This window comes from Pseudochaenichthys georgianus, chromosome 4, assembly GCF_902827115.2.
Source record: "Pseudochaenichthys georgianus chromosome 4, fPseGeo1.2, whole genome shotgun sequence".
NCBI lineage: Eukaryota > Metazoa > Chordata > Actinopteri > Perciformes > Channichthyidae > Pseudochaenichthys > Pseudochaenichthys georgianus.
This window is the reverse complement of record NC_047506.1, coordinates 7,369,699-7,390,490: the sequence shown is the minus strand read 5'-3', so window position 1 is coordinate 7,390,490 and position 20,792 is coordinate 7,369,699. Positions and strand designations below refer to the sequence as shown.

General features: G+C 39.3%; 1 protein-coding gene across 1 annotated transcript; it reads left to right on the top strand.

Moving 5' to 3' along the window:
- The first annotated feature begins 17,517 nt into the window (after positions 1 to 17,517).
- Positions 17,518 to 20,430, top strand: rxfp3.2b (relaxin family peptide receptor 3.2b). The gene has a single exon (XM_034081708.1). It carries the CDS (start codon positions 17,554 to 17,556, stop codon positions 18,787 to 18,789), a length of 1,236 nt encoding a protein of 411 aa, XP_033937599.1. The 5' UTR covers positions 17,518 to 17,553; the 3' UTR covers positions 18,790 to 20,430.
- Positions 20,431 to 20,792: the final 362 nt, after the last annotated feature.

Here is a 20,792-nt window from a genome sequence, read left to right as displayed (position 1 = left end):
CCTATCAGAATAATAATTAAAAAACAATATTTAACCAGATAAAAGAAATCATGGATTTATTAACACTCCTTGATGCACAGAAATCCTTTTATTGTGTAATTGGCTTATAAAGATACATAATATAAGATAAGATAGAACTTTATTGATCCCAATTTGGGAAATGTTTGTGTTGCAGCAGCATAAAAGAAATATATAAACAAGAAAGTAGAAAATATACATGTTGGGAATTTTTTCTTTCAAACAATAATGGAAAGTTTTTTAAAGAATAGACCTTTATTTTATAATGCATCAAAGCTGACATCAAGGGACATTATATCAAAAGGAATTTTATAACAGAACACGTTATTTGCTTTTTAGTAGCTCAATTTATAGAGCTGAAACAATCCAAAAGTTAAAAATACACTGTGCAACCTTCCATCTGTTTGTGACAATAATTCTCAGCTGATTGAGAGCTTCAGTTGTTGCTCACAACGCGCCAAACTAATCATTGTACAGGGAATAATGTTGTATAATAAAGTTAATGGTCGACAGCAAAGATTTGAACAACATGCTTTTTTCTCAGGCTCAATTTTTTTATTTATTTGTACAAATTAATGCAACGATTTCAAAGTCTACAAAGTCCTTGTGGCAGACTCAAATAAGTAACAACTGTTGAGCTGTATCTGTTAATACCTCCGTTTTTGTGGTTGTATAGACATTTTGGAGAGTTAATTCAAATGTTTATTTGTCTTTTATTTGACATTAATTATGGATTATTCTAGGTGCCAGAAGGTTTCATTCCTCTATTCACTGCAAACTCAATTAATTGTCTCCATTCAGTTTATTAATGGCCGACTCTGCTCTGGGCTTGTGTCAGGACTCTGATTTGATTTGCATACTAATGAGTACTGAGGCTGAGGAATGTGTAATCTGTAAGACTCCCACTCTGGAAGAAGAACAAACTAAAAACACATTTTAATAAAAATGTCATATTAAAACAACAACAATAATAATAATAATAATAATGGGTATCAGTAAGACTGCCACTTAAAAAAATAAATAAATAACTTTATACATTATAATCACAATTTCATAAAAAAAATTATATATATATATAATAATGTGTTTTATTATATATAAAATAAATATTAAATGAAAAGTCAACGTCAACTTTAATGTCAATCTTACTCTAGATCAAAATGACGTTTCCAACAATACCTAATGTAAAATTAAACAGTTTACAGATATGTATAAAATATGTATAGCCTACATACACAATCAACAGACACATTTACACATAAAATAAATAAATAAAAGCAAATTTTCTCTTTAAAGATCTCCGATGGACTCTGAGCATGTTGAGTGGCGGTCTGTCCGTCTCTGACCTCCATTTGTCCCCCTTCCTCTTTCTTTTGATTCGTGTTTTTTCTCTCTAATCAGGGTGAAAGTCTCTTGAGCACCATCGTCTCTAATCAGCACCTCCCTTTGATTTTCACAAATCCATACAGAGCCGGGCGGTCTCCTCAAAGGTTGGCCCCAACTTAGTTTGATAGCCATGAGGGAACGACTGGAAACTCTGTCCTCCCCTTCTGCTTTAATCCACAAAATGGGATTTCTCTTTTAAAGTGAGAGCAGCTCATCTGGATGAACTAAAGGTATTTGGTGAAGATTTCTTATTAACAAAATTGCTTTTCCCTCTTGTAATTAAGAAGGAGGGAATTAAAACACGTACCATGCATAATTGAAAAAGTTGAACTAAACTTTAGTTAAACGTTTATTTTAACAAACAATTACATATCATTCATTATGTATACATTTTAGGTGTCTATTGTGCACAGATTATAACATTAAGATGATTGATGATTGGTTCATTTAATACTATAGGACAATCTGTTAATGAGTACCAAAGGATTTGTGCTGATCTTTATCGGAGTTCCCCAGAACCTTCTATACATTAATTTCTTCTCTAACATCAAGCAATATATTTAATGAATGCAATGTAATTAGCAGGATAAGAAACCATCGTATTTTTGAATAATTCATTACATTTAAGAATGAAATTAATCTACAATATCCCCATTCATCTGAAGTCTCATAATGTCACTTCATTCTTTATTTAAATATTTACTATACACTGTAAGCTGGAAACGTCTCTGACACTCGAGCCAAGGCACACAGGAAATTATTAGTGACATTACCCCGGCATGGATGAATAATGAAGCTCTGTGTGAATTTATTTATTCGTTTATTTAACAGGGACAGTGCACATTAATGAACATTTCTGTAAACGTGCCAGAATAACATAACATTTACATTTACTTGCTATACAGAAATGAATCTCTGCATGTAATTCATCTTAGAGAGTGTGCTTCTGATTCATACATGTAGTAAGAATAGTAGTAATAGTAGTTTACTACAGTTTAAAGTCAGGGTGTATTTCATAATATGTGCTTCTTCTCTGTGAGTTCTTGCACAAATTAATGAAATAGTCTCACCTCAGACATTTGTTCGTAATGAAATGAGTGTGTGTGTGTGTGTAGTACCTTTGCATATATTATTTTGGCATTGAATAATTGTGTAAACTCCAACATTGTTATTAAAGTATGCATTTAAGAAGCCATAAATGAAGTTTCCAAAGCATTGAAGCAGATCAGCCAATTGGTGTGAAAATGTACTTTTTGATTAGGATTCATTGACCGTTCACCATGATGGAAACTGCAATACATAACAAATCAAATAATTAAACAATAATAAAAAAAAATATTATTTTATTATTTTTCACAGGAGACTTGATGATTGATTAAAAACACGATCACACAGTCCTGAGTGGAGGTCCAATCAGATACCTTAACACACTTCTGACAGTGAGGGGTGGTGATGACCCCTGCCATTTCCTACAATCTTGGTTTCCAATCTTTTGTTTAGGATGGTGCAGGAATTGTTAAAGCCACACGTGTGCTACCGACCAAATAAATAGTGACATAAATGATTAACACCCCCCCACACACACACACACACACACACACACACACACACACCGATAAACTCCCACCTCATTAGGACACACTTTCTCACTTACAGGCTCCGGTGTGCCAGACAGTAGCAGATCCTTGACAGTCAGACTCAGCGGGAAGCCGGAGTTCAGCTGTGGCCTGTGAGCATCTGCAGGATACGGTGTGATCCTCATCCTGTCGTTTGGGAATCCAGGACCCCAGCCATCTGCAACCACACAGACACACGAGTACACAAAGCATGTGCAAATGTGATCAATGTGACACACTGCTGTCATCAGAATCAGAAACAGGTTTATTACCAGGTAGGTTGACACGTACGAGGAATTTGACTTGATGTCATGGTGCATACATACAACAGTAACACACACACACACACACACACACACACACACACACACACACACACACACACACACACACACACACACACACACACACACACACACACACACACACACACACACAGGCACAACAAATCCAGCACCAGTCACAGTCACTTTTACGCTGCTATGGAGAATGTTGCACTCCCTTTTTATTATTGAGTGTTCTTGCATTTTAATGTGTAATTTTACGTTGTTTATACTTCGGGACTTTGGGAAACAGTATTTCGATCTTTCTGCGTGTACAAACATATTTTGAGATTTACAATAAAGTTGACTTTGATAATAACTTAGAGAGGATGAAAAGGTTTGGTTTGCCACCTGAAATGTCTAAATAGTGACATAAATGATGTCCTATGTTTTGTCCTAATCACTTTTCCTGGAGCTTGATGGAAAACGTGAGGAGGTCAAGGAAAGATGTGAGGGAGAATTCATTTAGGAGTTAGAAAAAGGCAGCATTACTAAAGCAATCTGACGGCACCTATACGGCGTTTGTATCAATTTTATTTATTAAGAAATGCTACAGTGGATCCCTAAATGCTGTGTGAATAAAAGGAGGATTACTATCCAAAACAGAAATACCCTACATTTCCGTTATAGAAGGATGTTTATTATTTCTGGTGTCCAAATAAAGAGTGATGGCAAATGTTATCGACAACCAAATGTCGCGTCATTTAAACATATACCGCAAGGGCTGCATAATCTCTTTATCTGAAGGATGAATCAGCATATTCAATACTAAAGAAGATAAGAAAGGATGCATTGACGCACTTTCACATAATGTGTGTTAATTTATGTGCAAGTAAATGTATTTAGCCTCATTTCCAATTGCATTAAGTTGAGTTATTTCGTCACCTATGAAATCAATAGGAAGACAACTAAGAAGGTAGGCAAAAAGCACAATAAACAGTACCTATTTCTCTCTTGTTTGACTGTTTAAATCAGGGGTGTCAAACTCAATTTAATTGCGGGCCACATCAGTATTAGGGCTGCACTCAAAGGGCCGGTTGTAAGTTTAAGACTATATAAAAAAATATATATAAAATAATGTATTATATATTACATTATTGCCTCTGCATTGGATTATTATCAGATAGGGTAATAACTTCATAATTAACTACGTCTGAAAGCAGAAGTCTGGGGCAAATAATTGCAAGTCTCTTCAGTGAGAATGTCACACAATGATTTAAAAATAAAAGCCAAATTCTGGAGGAAAAAAAAGTCAAAATCAAAACAAAAAAGTGACATTTAAAAAACAGGAAGTGACATTTAAAAAAAAGAGTCAAATTCTAAGAAAATGGCATTTTGAGAAGAAAAAAGGGCAAATTCTGAGAAAAAAGTCTAATTTGAGATGCATTGTGGAACATGTAGTTTATGGGCAACGTGCTTCTGTAAATCATCATGTAACTGTATAATAAACATATAATATTCTTTGCAAGCTCTTGTGGGGCCACAGAAAATGAAGTCACGGGCCGGATTTGGCCCCCGGGCCTTGAGTTTGACACCCCTGGTTTAAATGAATGCAATTCTGTAAGATCTACAGACTGGCCTTGGTCTTTCAGTTTGAACTAAAGGAAAGTCTAACTAATTAGCCTCCAGTATAGACAAGCAAAGATGAACCAAACACATGTCATTACCAAATAACATTTAGAAAAGCGCAACTGTCTCAACTGCGATTGTGTCCGAAATATCATCAGCATTAAACATTTAAAAATATTTTTTCCCCAGACTGTTGATGCAGCTGTTTCGTTGCCCATGCCTTTGAAAACACATGTTTACCAAGCCATGAATTGAAGCCAACAAAAAAAGCAGTAAGCTGCTGTAACTGGCTTGGCTGACATTCTGAAGGCATGGATTGGTCTCAAAATGTCTGCAAGTCATTTCAATTACAGCACTTCTGCCTCTAATCAGAATGTCAGAAGTGGCAGGGCTGTAAAATGTTTCAGACACCTCGCTGTGAATGGGAAGCATTTTAAATCTGCTTTCGATCCAGCAACCTTACAAATAAGACGTTATGTAAAACTGGTACACTCTAGGCTTAAGGACGTAATTAAATAAAGTTTTGTTCGTGAAAGTCTAATGTGCATCAACATGCCAAAAGTATATGAAGTCTATCAGCAAGTTAACCCAATCAGATCCCAGTGCTTCATGGGATTTGTTGAGGTTAAGGGAATACGTGCAAAACTTTCTCATTTAGTTTTGTGGTTGATTTACTTCTTGCCACATGTAATCTCTTAATGCAGCGAGATACATGTTAGTTTATAATGTCCTGGACACTGAATTGTCTTGGCTTTCTTTAAATAAGTATTGCCAAATGTAGAGATAATGTGTGGTGTTGTTGACCACGCAGACAGAGGCAGGCAGAGGCATGCAGCTCACCTGTGGAAAAATGTATCATTATGAAGCCAGAGGAATACATCTCAATTCAACCAGCTCTGAGGCAGCACGAAACATTTCAACCCAGTCTCACAACGTATAATAACTACGTTGGTCCACAACTTGGGACGTAGTATTTCTACAAAAAGGCCTCTGAAATTGTAAGATCCCTACGTTTTTTTTTACCATTCATTTCCAATGGCTGGCGTCTATGTCACGTGATCTTCACATTTCATGGCCAACATTCGTTTTATTCTCGGTGGAAAATGCCTATTTTAAGGTTAGTTTGGCCATTAAAATGCGTTTTGATGTCATTTGATGCGAGAAATAGTTTTTACTTCAGATTATGTGTGCAGTGGATGTACATTTAGTTTGCTAGTTATTATGAAGATTACTTCAGGAAATTGTGTCCATTCAACGTTTTCATTGTTACCTAGGTGGTTGCTAGGGACGCTGCTATCGATATTATTTCTGTTATGTTGTGTAACTGTGTATCTTTATTACTACCCCCTTCCCCGTCAATGTATAGTGTTGGTCCACAGCGCAAACGTATTAGTTTAACAAAATCCACATCTAAAATGGTGGCATAGAATCTATGTAATCTATCTATTTTTTTTAAATAAAATAATACTTTATGCCGAGTGTGCTTGCTTTTCTCTTTGGAGGCCATCACATAACGGCATTGTAATACACGGTTCGGCTGCATTAAATATTACATATCTGCCGTAGTTCTCTATTTATAGAGCCCTGATGAGAAGACTTCTAGACAAACATGAGGAACTGCCGCCAAAACTGAAAACGTGACGTGGATCATAATTATATCAGCAATTAAACAACATCTTACATTTCTTTTCACACAATACGTCTCCTTGCAGTATCAACACTAATTCTGCTGACTTTTATATTTGATCTAATTGGTAGATAGGCTGTATTTACACCATAACGGTGCACAGCTGATATAAAGGGACACCTAGTGGTTAAAGCAGGTTATTGAATTTCATTATTTGTATTATTAGATATTAATAGGATCCCTATAAAGTATATTCATTAGGCGTTATTCTCTACTAATAGTTCATTAAAGACTGTATAATGACTATTTTGCACATCCTTTTCAAGATTTCAAGATTTTCTAAGGTTTATTGAAATATCATATGCACAACTACGGTATAGTTATGCATTGAATGAAAAGCTTGGGTCGCAGGTGGACGGGGTGGACCCGTTCAAATCCAGTTTTGGACAGTCTGCCGTGGTTCCATCCCATTTCAAAGTGCTGTTCGACGCTCGGCGTAACCCTCGGAGCACACTCATACATCCAATCACAGAGCTTGAGGACTATCACAGGGTTTGTCAAGCGAAGCGGAGAGAATACTTACTTCCGGGTGTAATATTCTCTAAAGCAAATTAGCTGCTCCGAACCTCGGTCCTGACGGACTCCAACTTGTGTTTATTAATCAAACAAATAAATAAACACAAGGATAATTATGTAATATTGTGGAGTAAATGGAGAATTGCACAGGGGAAAATAACGTAGATCAATGCCCCAATTTTAGATGCGGATTTTGTTAAACGAATAAGTTTGCGCTGTGGACCAACACTATAAATTGACGGGGAAGGGGGTAGCAATAAAGATAACACCATTAAACAGTTACATAACATAACACAAATAATATCGATAGCAGCGTCCCGAGCAACCACCTTGGTAACAATGAAAACGTTGAATGGACACAATTTCCTGAAGTAATCTTCGTAATAACTACCAAACTAAAGATCATGTGCATCCACTGCAAACATAATCTGAAATAAAAACTCATATTTCTCGCATCAAATTACATCAAAACGCATTTTAATGGCCAAACTAACCTTAAAATAGACATTTTCCACCGAGAATAAAATGAATGTCGGCCATGTTTTTTTTTCTGCAGGGAGAAATTTGAAGATCAGGTGACATCAGAGGCGTTTTTGTAGAAATACTACGTCCCAAGTTGTGGACCAACGTAGTTATTACACGTTTTTTTGTGAGACTGGGTTGAACATTTGGATGGACTTGTAGTGAGGGGGGCGAGGGTGAGTCAACACACAAACCAATTAAGGTGTTAATAACCTGGCAATGTGTAATTGCTGTTGGCAATACTTGGCATTAAAAAAGGCTCATAAAGGAATGTGTCACACACTGTACACGTTGGTGAAATGCTGCAATGCTGAAGCAGAAAGAAGTTAAAATAGAAAAATCCAAATATAACTCAAAGGCAAGACGTAAAGGTATTATGAACTGATTCTTGTGTCTTCTTCTCTAAAGTTAATAAGTTGAATCGTGCATTTTTGAGAGCAAACAAAAGTAATCTTACCTTAACATGTTCTGAACAGAAACAAAGAAGTTTAGTTGTAGATCAACATCTAAAAAACAGGCACATAGAGCACTCTGAATTAATGAGGAGGTGTCTGGTCATAGAGAAATGTCTGACAGCAGAATTGCATTTTCAGAAAATATTCACCACCCAATTTTAGCTGAACAGATGACGATCTCAAATGTTGCTTACTCCACCGTGGAATACTAATCATTCTCAAGGTGATGCTGAATGAGAGCCCAGGGCCAGCTCTGTGAACTGGTAGCTATGATTGTCATGCCATTGTAAATGTGCTAGTTTGCAGCAAGAATTATATCTGACCCCCGCTGGGACTGGATACTGAACTGTTCAGGAAATCAAGGATATAGTCAACACTCCAGGCATGAAAAAAACATCAAAACATACCCGTCTCATCCTTCTCTCATGAGTTAATGCATGTGAATCCAGACGGCCTCAACAGCCCTCTCGACTGGACCGGTTGTTTAGAAATACAATCACATTCAAATCTTTTATAGCAAACAAAAGAGTGACAACAACAGCGTGTCTTCTCTTTAGATGCAACACTATCCTTCCTGCTCGGTTAATAGACAACAGCAACAGATCTTGGATTCATCTAAGACTTGTCCTGGTTTTCAGGACCCACCAGGAAAGATAATGCTTATATTGATCTGAAAGCAGCCTAATGACTATGTCAGGGACGAACGACAATTGTTGCTTTAACAGCTTTCTTTGCTAGAAAAAGTTGCAGTACAGTGGCATCATGGTCTACATAGCACCCCATTATTTTCTTTATTGTGGCCCTTTCTACTACTAATATGTGTTTCATTGCACTTCAAAATGGATATAAAAATAGACATATGTTACCTTTGGCCTCAACTAATTTACAGTCACTTATTTCCTGCTATTGCTCTGTATGTTTATTATTACCTTTTTTTTGTTGTTGTTACTTCCCATTGTAAAGCGTCCTTGGGTTTCGTGAAAGGCGCTATATAAATTGAAATTATTATTATTATTATTGACCTTGTGAGATATTTGTCAATATTTTTCGTGGTCCTCTTATCTCAGTTATATACAAGGGGAGGTTTAGCCTGTTTATCTTTCTATTTCTTCTTGCACAGTTTCTTTGTTGTTTATATATTTGAATCGGCACACCCTTTTTTTCCTCCCTTTAAAGTGGACCTATCATGCTATATTTGAGGGTTTTTTTCAAAATACCAAACAGATCATGCATTTTAGCCATGCCTCATTTCGCTCTATTTGCTCTTTTCCAGCCCTGTTTTTGCAAGGGCTGAATCTGTGAGAAGTCTTCTTCGCTGATGTTGTGGCAGACTACAGCGCCACCTACAGGCCTGGCATATGTACTACAGCATCTCCAGCGCTTTCGAGCAGCAATGGCCGTGGCCCAACCTCCCTTATAGGTGGAGAGTTACCCATATAGGCGGAGCACCCCTTTTCTGACGTCAGAAAAATTCAAATCTGTATCAGCTCCGTGACCATTAAACACAGGCCTGGTATTCTTCCCACAGCCCCGTGGAGCCTGGCTTCTCTCTCCGCTTCAGCCGGCATGTCACTTCCACAAAGAGCAAACATCCATCACCACGTCCAAAAGAAATGTTGGTGATTTTCTGTGGCTGCTGCATCTCTATGTGAGGCGGAGCCCATCGTTTCTTATACCTAATAGTGAATTTGAGCATTGAAAAAAAAACTCCTATGATACACAGTAGCCCTTCTGTATGGGTTACGGTACATAAATACAGTCATTTCCCTTTTAGCCCTTTAATTATGTAGCTAAAAATGCGATCAAAGTCACAAATGGGGAAAACCCCTGAGAGGGAAGCAGGTTTCTGACCCGTTTTTGGAGGATATGGTTGAGTAGTCTGGTGGTTAGACAGACCAAATCCTGTTATAGCTTAAACCCTCTTAAGCCCCACGGACCCGGTTCCGGGGCCGAAATCGCATCATTTGCAGGAAACAACGTCTAAGGAACCTTAATAATTTAATGAACTATGAATATTTTATATCCATATAACGAGAAAAAACTAATTTAACTGATCTTTTTCATTTTGTTTTTCAAAAAAAACACAATGCTAACACTGACCCTCTTAATTAGCCCCGAGCGAAAATGCTAACCTATTACTGCACCGAAAATCACTCCTAGCTCCTTATTACTTATCCTAGCTGCACATACAACACATCGTTTATGATCGTAAAGACACAGAATCTAACAGTGCCCACCCACCTCAACACTGAAAGATACAAACTCACGGTCATCAACAAAAACGTACATCAAAACATGTGGCGCTAGGTAGCCTAAAACGCTAACATGGTTTACCTTGGTTTTGTCTGGTCAAAACTGGTCTTCAATGGCATTAAAACGATAACAACGATGCTGTAGTTAATCCATAGGTTAACATCCAATGTGACTGTGTCCCCTTTGAAATGTTCTGATAATCTATAAGCAATAAAACTGCAATTCCGTTTTCAAATATCAGAGCAGGGATATTCCTACGCTAGCACTGCAGTAAGATTGCATGCGCAAAGACACAACCTTTTTTTTTTACATGAGTGTGTGCGGGACGATTTCCCTTCGATTATATTGGCTCTAACGGTCAGAAAGAGATGTCACATGTCAAAACCGAACAAGGGGGGCCAGAGATAAGGAAAATCCACCCAAATGGCCCCAGAAGAGGTTTTTTTTGTTAAATCTGTCTAAAAAGGTCAAATATCACTTGTTTTGCATCAATCTTGATACAGGGTACTTATTATATGTTGCACTTTGGATTCCTAAAGCTTTTAGTCTACTAACCCATCATCCAAGGTTAGTTTTCACTATAAATCCAAATATTTTTTGGACGGACACTATAATTTACAGTTTTTTACCATGTTCAATCTGAATTTTCTTTCAAATAAAAAAACATCTATATAGATTCTGACTTTTCTACATCCAACTCACAGGTTTATCATTTGAGAAAAAAGATTATTAATGTAACCCTTTTAGAAGGGAAGATATGGTCATTTGTTCTGGGAATGTCATTTTCGAGCCTGAAACCTGAAAAACAGGCTTGGGGCTTAACAATGTATGGTGCTTTACGCCATTGATTTTAGCAATTAATCCAACCTGATCTCACCAGAATGCGTGACTCCACCACGACTCCTTAACACCGCATTGCGTGGTGGACTCACGAACTTTGCTACATTTACGTGTCTGCACCACGCAAACAACCCCAATGTAAAGTGAATGAGGCTCCTTTGTCGTGGTGCACACACGCATTTCTACAACGTCCAGCAGTGAGCTTTTATTCAATAAAACGTTTTTAAAATCTACTTTATAGCTTGTAGTAACTCACGGGAGGCTTCTTTTATTTTATTTGTATTCGTAATAATTTGTATTTTTCGTCAGAATGTATTATGGCAACAATGTCTCCCAAATATTACGTTCCCACAGGACTAAACTGCATTCTCAAGTATGTTTAGCTAGAAACGTATTTTCTCCCACGTTACGTTCGTTATGAACGTATCTCAAATACGTTTATTTTCCACATATCTTCTAGAAACATATTTTCTCCCACGATACGTTTCTTATGAACGTATCTTAAATACGTTTATTTTCTACATATCTTTGCCATTTATTGTCTTGCTTATAATAATGATAATAGTCATTTATAAATATCATTTTAGAGCACACATTTGAAATCAGTATGGCGAGGCTGTAATTTTGCCATGAGCGAGGCAGAACATAATAGTAAAACTATGCCAAAAAGCTGCTCTGTCGTTTATTGCACCTCAAACATTAAAACAAATCCAAAGTTACGTATTTCTGTACTTCCTCTAAGAAAAAAGGACAGTAACAGAAGATCTCTGTGGCTTCAGGCTTGATCGCCGTTCAAATGACAGCGTTGGTTTCCCCAAAGGTGGGCGGGGCTGTAAAGTGATTTTACTCTCATCTATTATTCAAAACCATTCTATTTATTCTAACGTAAATTACATGTTTTATCTTTTTATTTATTTGTTTTTATTTTAAATCGTATAATGTCGGACTTTTTGTCCTGTCTGTGAGGAAAAGAAATGGGGCTTAGAGCCTCAAAATACTGAAATCTGTATTTTTGAAAATATTTTTTTCCTTCTAATTTGTTATTCTTTTCTAAATAACACACTGTTATTTACTCAACAATAACACAAAATTATCCTTGTTTTTATTTATTCGTTTAATTCTATAATCTTGGGCTTTTTAGCATGCTTTTTAGTATGCTTTTTAGCCGTAAATAAAGTCACCGGAAACAGACGTAGGCCTATAAGGGATATTTCGAGCGATACACACCACAAATCCACTGTACAGATTACCCAAGTTTTTTTTTCAAAATACCAAACAGATCATGCATTTTAGCCATGAATACTATTTGCTCTTTTCCAGCCCTGTTTTTGCAAGGGCTGATTCTGCTTTTGTGGCAGACTACAGTGCCACTTACAGGCCTGGCATATGTACTACAGCGTCTCCAGCGCTTTCGAGCGGTCTCTCATTCCCCTGATAGGTGGAGAGTTGCCCATATAGGCGGAGCACCCCTTTTCTGACGTCGGAAAAATTCAAATAATAATCAGCTCCGTTTTTAGAGATTTGGGCATGGAGGAAAAGAGAGAGGGTGGTGTTTTCTGACACATGGTGACAAAAGGGCATTTTTGCATGATAGGTCCCCTTTAAGTAAAGAGATTGCGCCATTTGATCTCTTAGGTCATTTTTACCGGCTGGACCCTTGAGTGGCTTTATGTCTTAATGCCAAATGAAAGCCAAAGATGTTGCAGTTGGTGTGCAGCTGGGGGTGTGTAAAGTAGCTCTCTCATTGTTATGAAAAAGAGAAATCTATGACTTTTTCATCTTTTGTTGTGCTGTTGTTCCAAGGCAAGGCAAGGCAAGGCAAGGCAAGGCAAGGCAAGGCAAGTTTATATAGCACTTTTCAACACAAGGCAATTCAAAGTGCTTTACAAAAAACGAAAGACATTAAGAAAATGTCTTTCAATTGCAGCACATCTGATTTTAAATGTGATCTTTGAGGCTAGACTCAAACCCAGAGACTTGATGATGATTTGCTCCCCCGCAGACATTAATACACATCTCAGTTGACATCCTGACCAGACACAGCATCAATTTCCCTCCTTTTGTTTTTCAGGAAATTACTGTGAAGCTTCCTGGTGATTCTTTTCAATCATTTGCCCAACGTTTCGCTCTACAATTTCTCACAGTGCTGGTCAATCTCCCCTCAACTACTTTCCCATGATACTTTATGAGGCGAACTTGCCTCACATCACATCCCTTGTCCTAGGAACACAGCTGGTGCTGTTTCTCAAGCTGGTGTAATTTTAGATGCCAGGATTGTGTAAAAAGAGTGGATATAGAGGGTTCATGCTGATTGGCCGAACCGGTCCATTTATTTTTCAATTTGCAGAATCTGCAGAAGAAACTTGTCGAACCTTTAGAGCAGGGATCACCAACTACATTTGTCCAAGGGCTAAAATTTATCCAACACTATCGCGGGCCAGCGATTTTTATATAGTCCACAATGCTAGTGGAGCACGCTCAGGTACTGCAGACCGCATAAAGCTTAGCAGACTCTTCACACTAACGAAGAATCACTTCTAGGCAGGGTTGGGAGGGTTACTTTGTAAATGTAATCAGTTACTGAATACATGCTCTGAAAGTAATCAGAATAGTTAAAGTTACGTGTCTCTAACGTATTCAGATTACTTTTGGAATACTTTCTTTTTCCAACAGATGGGTATGTTTTGGTGAACAGGAGACACGTATACGTTACTGTTTTAATGGCTTATCAAGAACTCAAACACAACATCTTGGTGTCATTCTGACAGCTCTCTCATCTGCACCCCACATAAAAAATATCACCCGGACTGCATTCTTTGTACTGTCTTAAAACCTTTCCTTGGAATATGTTATGAATTGTAAGGTGTCCTTGGGTGCTTTGAAAGGTGCCCCTAAATAGAATGAATTATCATTATTATTTATTATTATTATTCTGAAACGATGTAATAACCTTTAAAACTGTTTCCATCCACTTGCCCCATGCATTCAGCAGCAGCAGGCCATTCACTTTGATTTGATCCAGTTATGAAATGTCATCATTTCGACAATAAATAAATGCTACATAAATGTTATCTTGCACATTTTATCTAACCATCTCCGTTTCTAACTTTCAATATATTTTAAAAGAGATCTCTCTCTCTGCGTGCGGGGGCAGGGCCTCACAGAAACGCTGCATCTCGCTCACAGACATGCTGCAGCGCTGTGCAGTGTGCACACAGTTCTGCCGGTAATGCATATTACATTTTGTGAGGAAACTTTTCCACCAATAATTCCAATAAGTATTCCAAAATGTATTCACTTCAGGTTTACGAAACTAACTGTAATCAGATTCAAATAAAACGCCAGCTGAATACAGTTAGCCTACTTGATTTTTGTATTCTGATTACGTAACGCCGTTACATATATTCCGTTACAACGACAACCCAACCCTGCTTCTAGGCTACTGTCCCGCAGCTCCTGCCTCTCTGTTGGACTCTGTCGCAGCGGGGCTACTGCTGTGGAGCGCACAAAGCAGACTCTCAACGAAGGATCACCTCTTCTTCAAGGCAGGGAAGGTTTCGCAGTACGCAGTCTACTGTCGGATGTGGCCCGCGGGCCGCCAGTTGGTGGTCACTGCTTTAGAGCCTAATAAAGGGCACCGCCTCGGGCAATGAAACAAGAGTTATAAAGCACCATTTTACATATAAGTATGAAAAGGAGCCACATTTTTTTTTCTAATGTGCTAAGTGGGCTACTGTCCGTCAGCTCTTGCCTGTTATGATCTCTGTAAGATCGCGGAAAAGGTAGGACCCAAATGCAGACTACAAAAACGGAAAAAGGTTTGGAAACAAAAAGGGAGCTTTATTTAAAAGCTGATAACAAAACATGGCATGGCTCAAAACGGTAGCTCAGGAAAACAATAACACAAAAACAGACCGTGAAAAACATGGAGGAAGACCGGAGAGAAAAACATGAAACGTGACGTGAAGGGAGGACAAACAAACAATGAACCGACAGGGGAACACAGGAAGAGACAAGACTAAATACAGGGAGGGGTAATCAAGGAACAAGAAACAGCTGGGTAAAGGAGGGAGAAACACAAGGGCAACAGGTGAACACAATCAGACAATCAGACACACCAGGGAAACTAACGACAGGGAGGAAAACACAGGGAGAAGGACCAGACAAGAAGGAGGAAAACATGAAACAGGGAGAACAGAACAGCAAAACAAACCCAAACCTAGACATACAAAACTACAAACGTGACATAACATAAGAATCGTGACATTGCCGTTACTGAAGGCTTTGTACAAATTTAAATGACAGCCTTAATGTGGAGTGTACTTCACAGCTGCATAGACAACATTCTCTTCCATAATGTGGAGAAAACAAAGGAGATAGTTGTCGACTTCAGGAGAACCTCAACCCAACACCCCCTGACAATCAATGGTGCTGCAGTGGAGCAGGTGAGCAGCACCAAATGATTGGGGGAGCAGATCACCGAGGACCTTTCCTGGAGCAATAACACCACGTCACTCGCCAAGAAAGCCCAGCAGCGCCTCTACTTCGTCCGCAAACTGAACATGCACACCTTATACCGAGGCGCCATCGAGAGCAACCTCAGCAGCTGCATCATCTTGTGGTTCGGAAGCTGCACAGCATCCAAGCGCAAGACACTGCAGCGCATCGTGAACACTGCTGAGAGGATCATCGGTGCCTCACTCCCATCACTCCTGGACATTTATAACACCCGCCTCACCCGCAAAGCACTCAGCATTGTGGGTGACCCCTTCCATTCCTCCAACTGCCTCTTCACCCTCCTGCATTCAGGGAGAAGTTTCCGCAGCCTGAGGTCGAGCACCACCCGACTGAAAAATATGCTTCGTCCACCAGGCTGTCAGGAGGCTGAACTCTCTCTCCCCCCCCCCCCCCTCACACCTCTTCCCTCTCTCCCCTCTATCTCACCTCTCCACCATGCCCCCACTGGACCGGGTCTTTAACACCCCCCCACACACACAGATACAACAGATCCAGCACCAGTCACAGTCACTTTCACGCTTCTATGGACAATTTTGCACTCCCTTTTGCACTATGTACATCATATTTTTTTATATATCCTGCTTACTTGAAGTAACGGTTATTTTGAGTGTTTTTTTTTATTATTGAGTGTTATTGCATTTTAATGTGTACATTTTGTATACCTCGGGACTGTGGGAAACAGTATTTCGATCTTTCTGTGTGTACAAACATATTTTGAGATTGACAATAAAGTTGACTTTGATAATAAATAAGAGGATGAAAAGGTTTGGTTTGCCACCTGAAATGACTGCGGTGCTTAGAAAGTAGGATGTGCAGATGTATTAAACATCACAGATTTTAAAAGCTTCGAACATTAAACCCTGCACCCTGTCAGTGCTTGTCCATTTGGGGGTTTAAGGGTTGTTTAAATCCTCAACTGGGTCACAGCGGATTAAAAACTGTGCAGATCAAACTTTTCCGTCTATAATTTGTTCAAAAAGGGAGGGAGTACTTACAGAGAAGGGAATAACAGAAAAACAAGATTACAGGGGAATACATGAGTGATATTTGTTCAAGTCTGTCTCCCTGTTGTTTAAAAAAGTGTATACCCTTGTTCTGAAGTCTTCCTGGGGGCACAGGATGTTTCTGTGGATTCCAGCTGAGAGACAGCAAAAACTGAGGAAAGCTGGTATTGATTTCCCCTTTGATGCAGCAGATCATGTGGAAGAGGAAGCATGAAACAAAAATTCTGGACAGAGAAACAATACACACATATTCAAATATGAGAAAGATAATTATTAGTCAGATATTCATTTTTTTTTTACTTGTAGGCATTTATGATGAAGTTCTGCAAATCTTTCAAAAAAAGTCCACTTTGTAATGTTTTGTTACGAAGTGGACCACAGTTGTGATTCAACACATGCATGCGTCCTCTACAGATCTTTGAATATTTTACGCGCACCATTGTTTCCGCGTATCCAAAGCCCCCTTTAACGAGGAAGCTGCACGGAACAAACGTGATTGTGTAGAAGGTGTCGGTGACATGTCACGTTACATTCTCATTGCCTCCTGACGGGCGTACTGGGAGACTGTGATGTGTCTTCTTCTATCAGAGTGTGAATTTTCTCTGGTCCAATAATCTGGCTGGTGAGGAAATGAGCGTCAACCGCGCGACTGAGCTCTGCGCGTTCACATGGAACCTATAAACGGACGTGGCGCGCAGAGCTGCAGTCTGAAGAGAGGAGGAGAGGATAAACGTGGCAGAGGATAACATCTTTAGCACACTGGAAGATAATCCACAGATACTTCAGGAATACTCAAAAAAAAATTGTATCTCTCTTTTCTAACAAAGCTGTCCAACTCTGATTTCCATGTTAATTTGTGAGCAGGAGAATCCAACCATGCAGCTGAATGAGACTGGAGGTCAAGCACTGGCTCCAGAGCCATATGAGACACAGATACTACAGGAGGACAGCTTTGGAAACTGCAGCGGAAGCTCCACAATCAACATGTCTCTGCACTGCTGGCTGCAGCTCCTCTCTAAGGAATCTATCATGGAGTTTCAAACAGACAGCTCCAGTCTGGTGGTGCGTATGTTGATAGCTTGTGTCTACTCCATAGTTTGTGCACTGGGGCTGGTAGGAAACTCACTGGCGTTGTATCTGCTGCACTCACGTTACAGGGAGAAACAATCATCAATCAACTGCTTTGTGATGGGACTGGCTATCACAGACCTGCAGTTTGTGCTGACGTTGCCGTTCTGGGCGGTGGACACAGCATTGGACTTTCGCTGGCCATTTGGCCGTGTGATGTGCAAAATCATCAGCTCTGTCACCACCATGAACATGTACGCCAGTGTATACTTCCTCACAGCAATGAGCGTGGCACGTTATTACTCCATCTCCACCGCGATGAAGATGCACAGCCGGCGTGCGGCAGCCACCAGAGCAAAGTGGACGAGTCTGGGCATCTGGACCGTGTCTCTGCTGGCAACTTTGCCTCATGCCATCTACTCCACCAGCTTCCAGGTTTCTGATGAGGAGCTTTGCCTGGTGCGCTTTCCAGACTCAGGCAGCTGGGATCCACAGATTCTTTTGGGTCTCTACCAGCTGCAGAAGGTCCTGCTGGGCTTCCTTATCCCTCTGATCATTATCACTGTCTGCTACCTGCTGCTGGTGCGCTTCATCCTCAGCCAGCGCATCGCAGGAGCCGGAGGCCCAGAGGTGGAGCAGGAACGTCAGAGGCGTCGCTCTAAAGTGACCAAATCCATTGTGATCGTAGTTCTGTCCTTCTTTCTGTGCTGGCTTCCTAACCAGGCACTGACTCTGTGGGGAGTGCTCATAAAGTTTGACATTGTGCCCTTCAGCAAGGCTTTCTACAACGTGCAGGCCTATGCCTTCCCCCTGACTGTGTGTCTGGCACACACCAACAGCTGCCTGAACCCCGTGCTCTACTGCTTGATCCGCAGAGAGTTTCGTGCAGGTCTGAAGGAACTTCTCCTCCGCGCCACGCCGTCCTTCAGGAGCCTGACTCATCTGCTGCGTCGCAAAGCCAAAGTGGCTGAGGCGCCGCCTGTTCTGGTGCTGGTCCAAATGGATGTCCGATAGGCTTACTGTGACAGAAGAGTGAATGACTAGCCCACAAAGCAAATAAGTGAAAGTTGTCTATTGTACAATTGATCTGGAGTTGTTTACTATGACGTTGCATCCATCTCAACCCCGTCAGCGATGACTCCCCAATGGGATGTGCCCCATTTTTGCTGCTTGTTCCAAGATTATGATTATGAAGATATTTTGACTTGTCTCTTTAACGATCTCACTCTCACCCTCCCTGCCTCTGAATGGTATTACATGTGCATGTGCTGCTCTCTTGTAATTTGTCATGCGTAGATGTCAATCATAAATTACTTTTATATCATGGCTAACATGACAGTTGCAATTAGCCAGTTAAAACTATTTGGCATCAGTGGCAAACACTTTGATTATACAAAACATAGGTACAGCAAACTTGCACTCCAATACAAAATATATTATCTTTTTCAATATTTGTTGCATTTGTGATTTTTTCACAGTGAGAACCATGGCACGGCTGCTTGTGCATTGGTGCGTTTAATTGCTTGAATACCGGACGCTAGAGGGTTGCTAGAGACGATTGCCAATCAAATTAAGTTGTTTGACTCGACATCACAAACAAATGTGCAAATTGATTAAACTCACAACAACCAGATGAACCTGACATATAACTGCATTGTATCTTAATTCCCCCAAATATAACGTGAATGACAACCAAAACTATATTTTCAGTCCTTTCAAAAGGTTTTGTCTCGATAAACCACAGCGTTGACTCCCACAATGCATGAGATAACTTCCCTGATTAAACTCTCTGACTGTGCATTGATGATTTAAGTGGAGGTAACAACATATCTCAAAATATTTTAGTAAAGAAACGTGAATGTAATATGAGTATTGAGGAGGTTTCCCAGTGCATTGTCCAGTTGCTGTGTTTTTTCTATTTGTCATCTGTGCTCATTGTGTCATACAGTAAAAGCAAACTAAATCTAAACCTAACCAAATAAGATTAAAACAAATAAAAGATTATTTGCTATATAAAAAACAACAATATGGTCATTGATAAGCCTTTTATATTATTTGAAACGTGAGAAAATGACAAGGTTAAGCGATGTATAACATTTGTGCTGCTTATTAGGTTATACACAATAGACGATATATTTGTTAGCTGCATTGTCTTAGGGGGGAAAAGTAATGTCTGACATTTCCTGTTGTTTTTCAGGCAACATATAATACAGTAAAATGTAAATCAATGTTGTCCTTGAGTCCTTGAGAATCAAGAGTTGAAGTGCTTCAAATCACGCATGAGCTGATCACATGTACTGTATTGTATGAACTCAAATAGAAATATTAATGCTCACTGTTTCTCTCACACACACACACACACACACACACACACGCACGACACACACACACAAGCAACATGTATGGGTGCGGTATTTTCTTAGCTCTTTATGTGTCAGATGAATAACATGCTGAATAATTCAGAACATACGTCAGTTTTGCAGATGCATGTATCTGTGCAGCATATTAATTTATTCACCAGAAACAGTCCACCCGCCATTCTTCCTCTGCTAAATTACATGGTTGTTGAAAGAGCACAGTAACAATTAAAACCTACGTAATAATGTAATTTGTGAATGTATTGTCTCTTAGTATTCTCTCATGGCTGTGAACATAATCCTGATTTTTTATTGAAGACATTTGTTGATTTGATGTTTCAATGCAATGTTCCAATTAAGTATATCTTTAATTAAAAGTCCCCTTGTTTAAACTTTTTGAAATAATTGGTCAATTTAGAATTCAGACAATACTGTATACCCAAGGCAGCCTTGTTTGAAGAAAACAAACCCAGGAGAAATAGACAATGACTTAGGTTTGATGTGGTGTAATTAGGTTGTTTATTTTATTCTATGTTTGCACTGCATTTCTTCAATAATTAAAAACATCGTCACTGCAGAGCACAAATAATCTATGAACAAAGCTGCTGAGAAATGTGCTGTGAATAAGAATTGCTGTCAGTGGGAATGGCTTTTCTCAAT

Coding starts and splice junctions, on each gene's coding strand:
- rxfp3.2b (XM_034081708.1), top strand. CDS start 17,554: ATGTTAATTTGTGAGCAGGAGAATCCAACCATGCAGCTGAATGAGACT.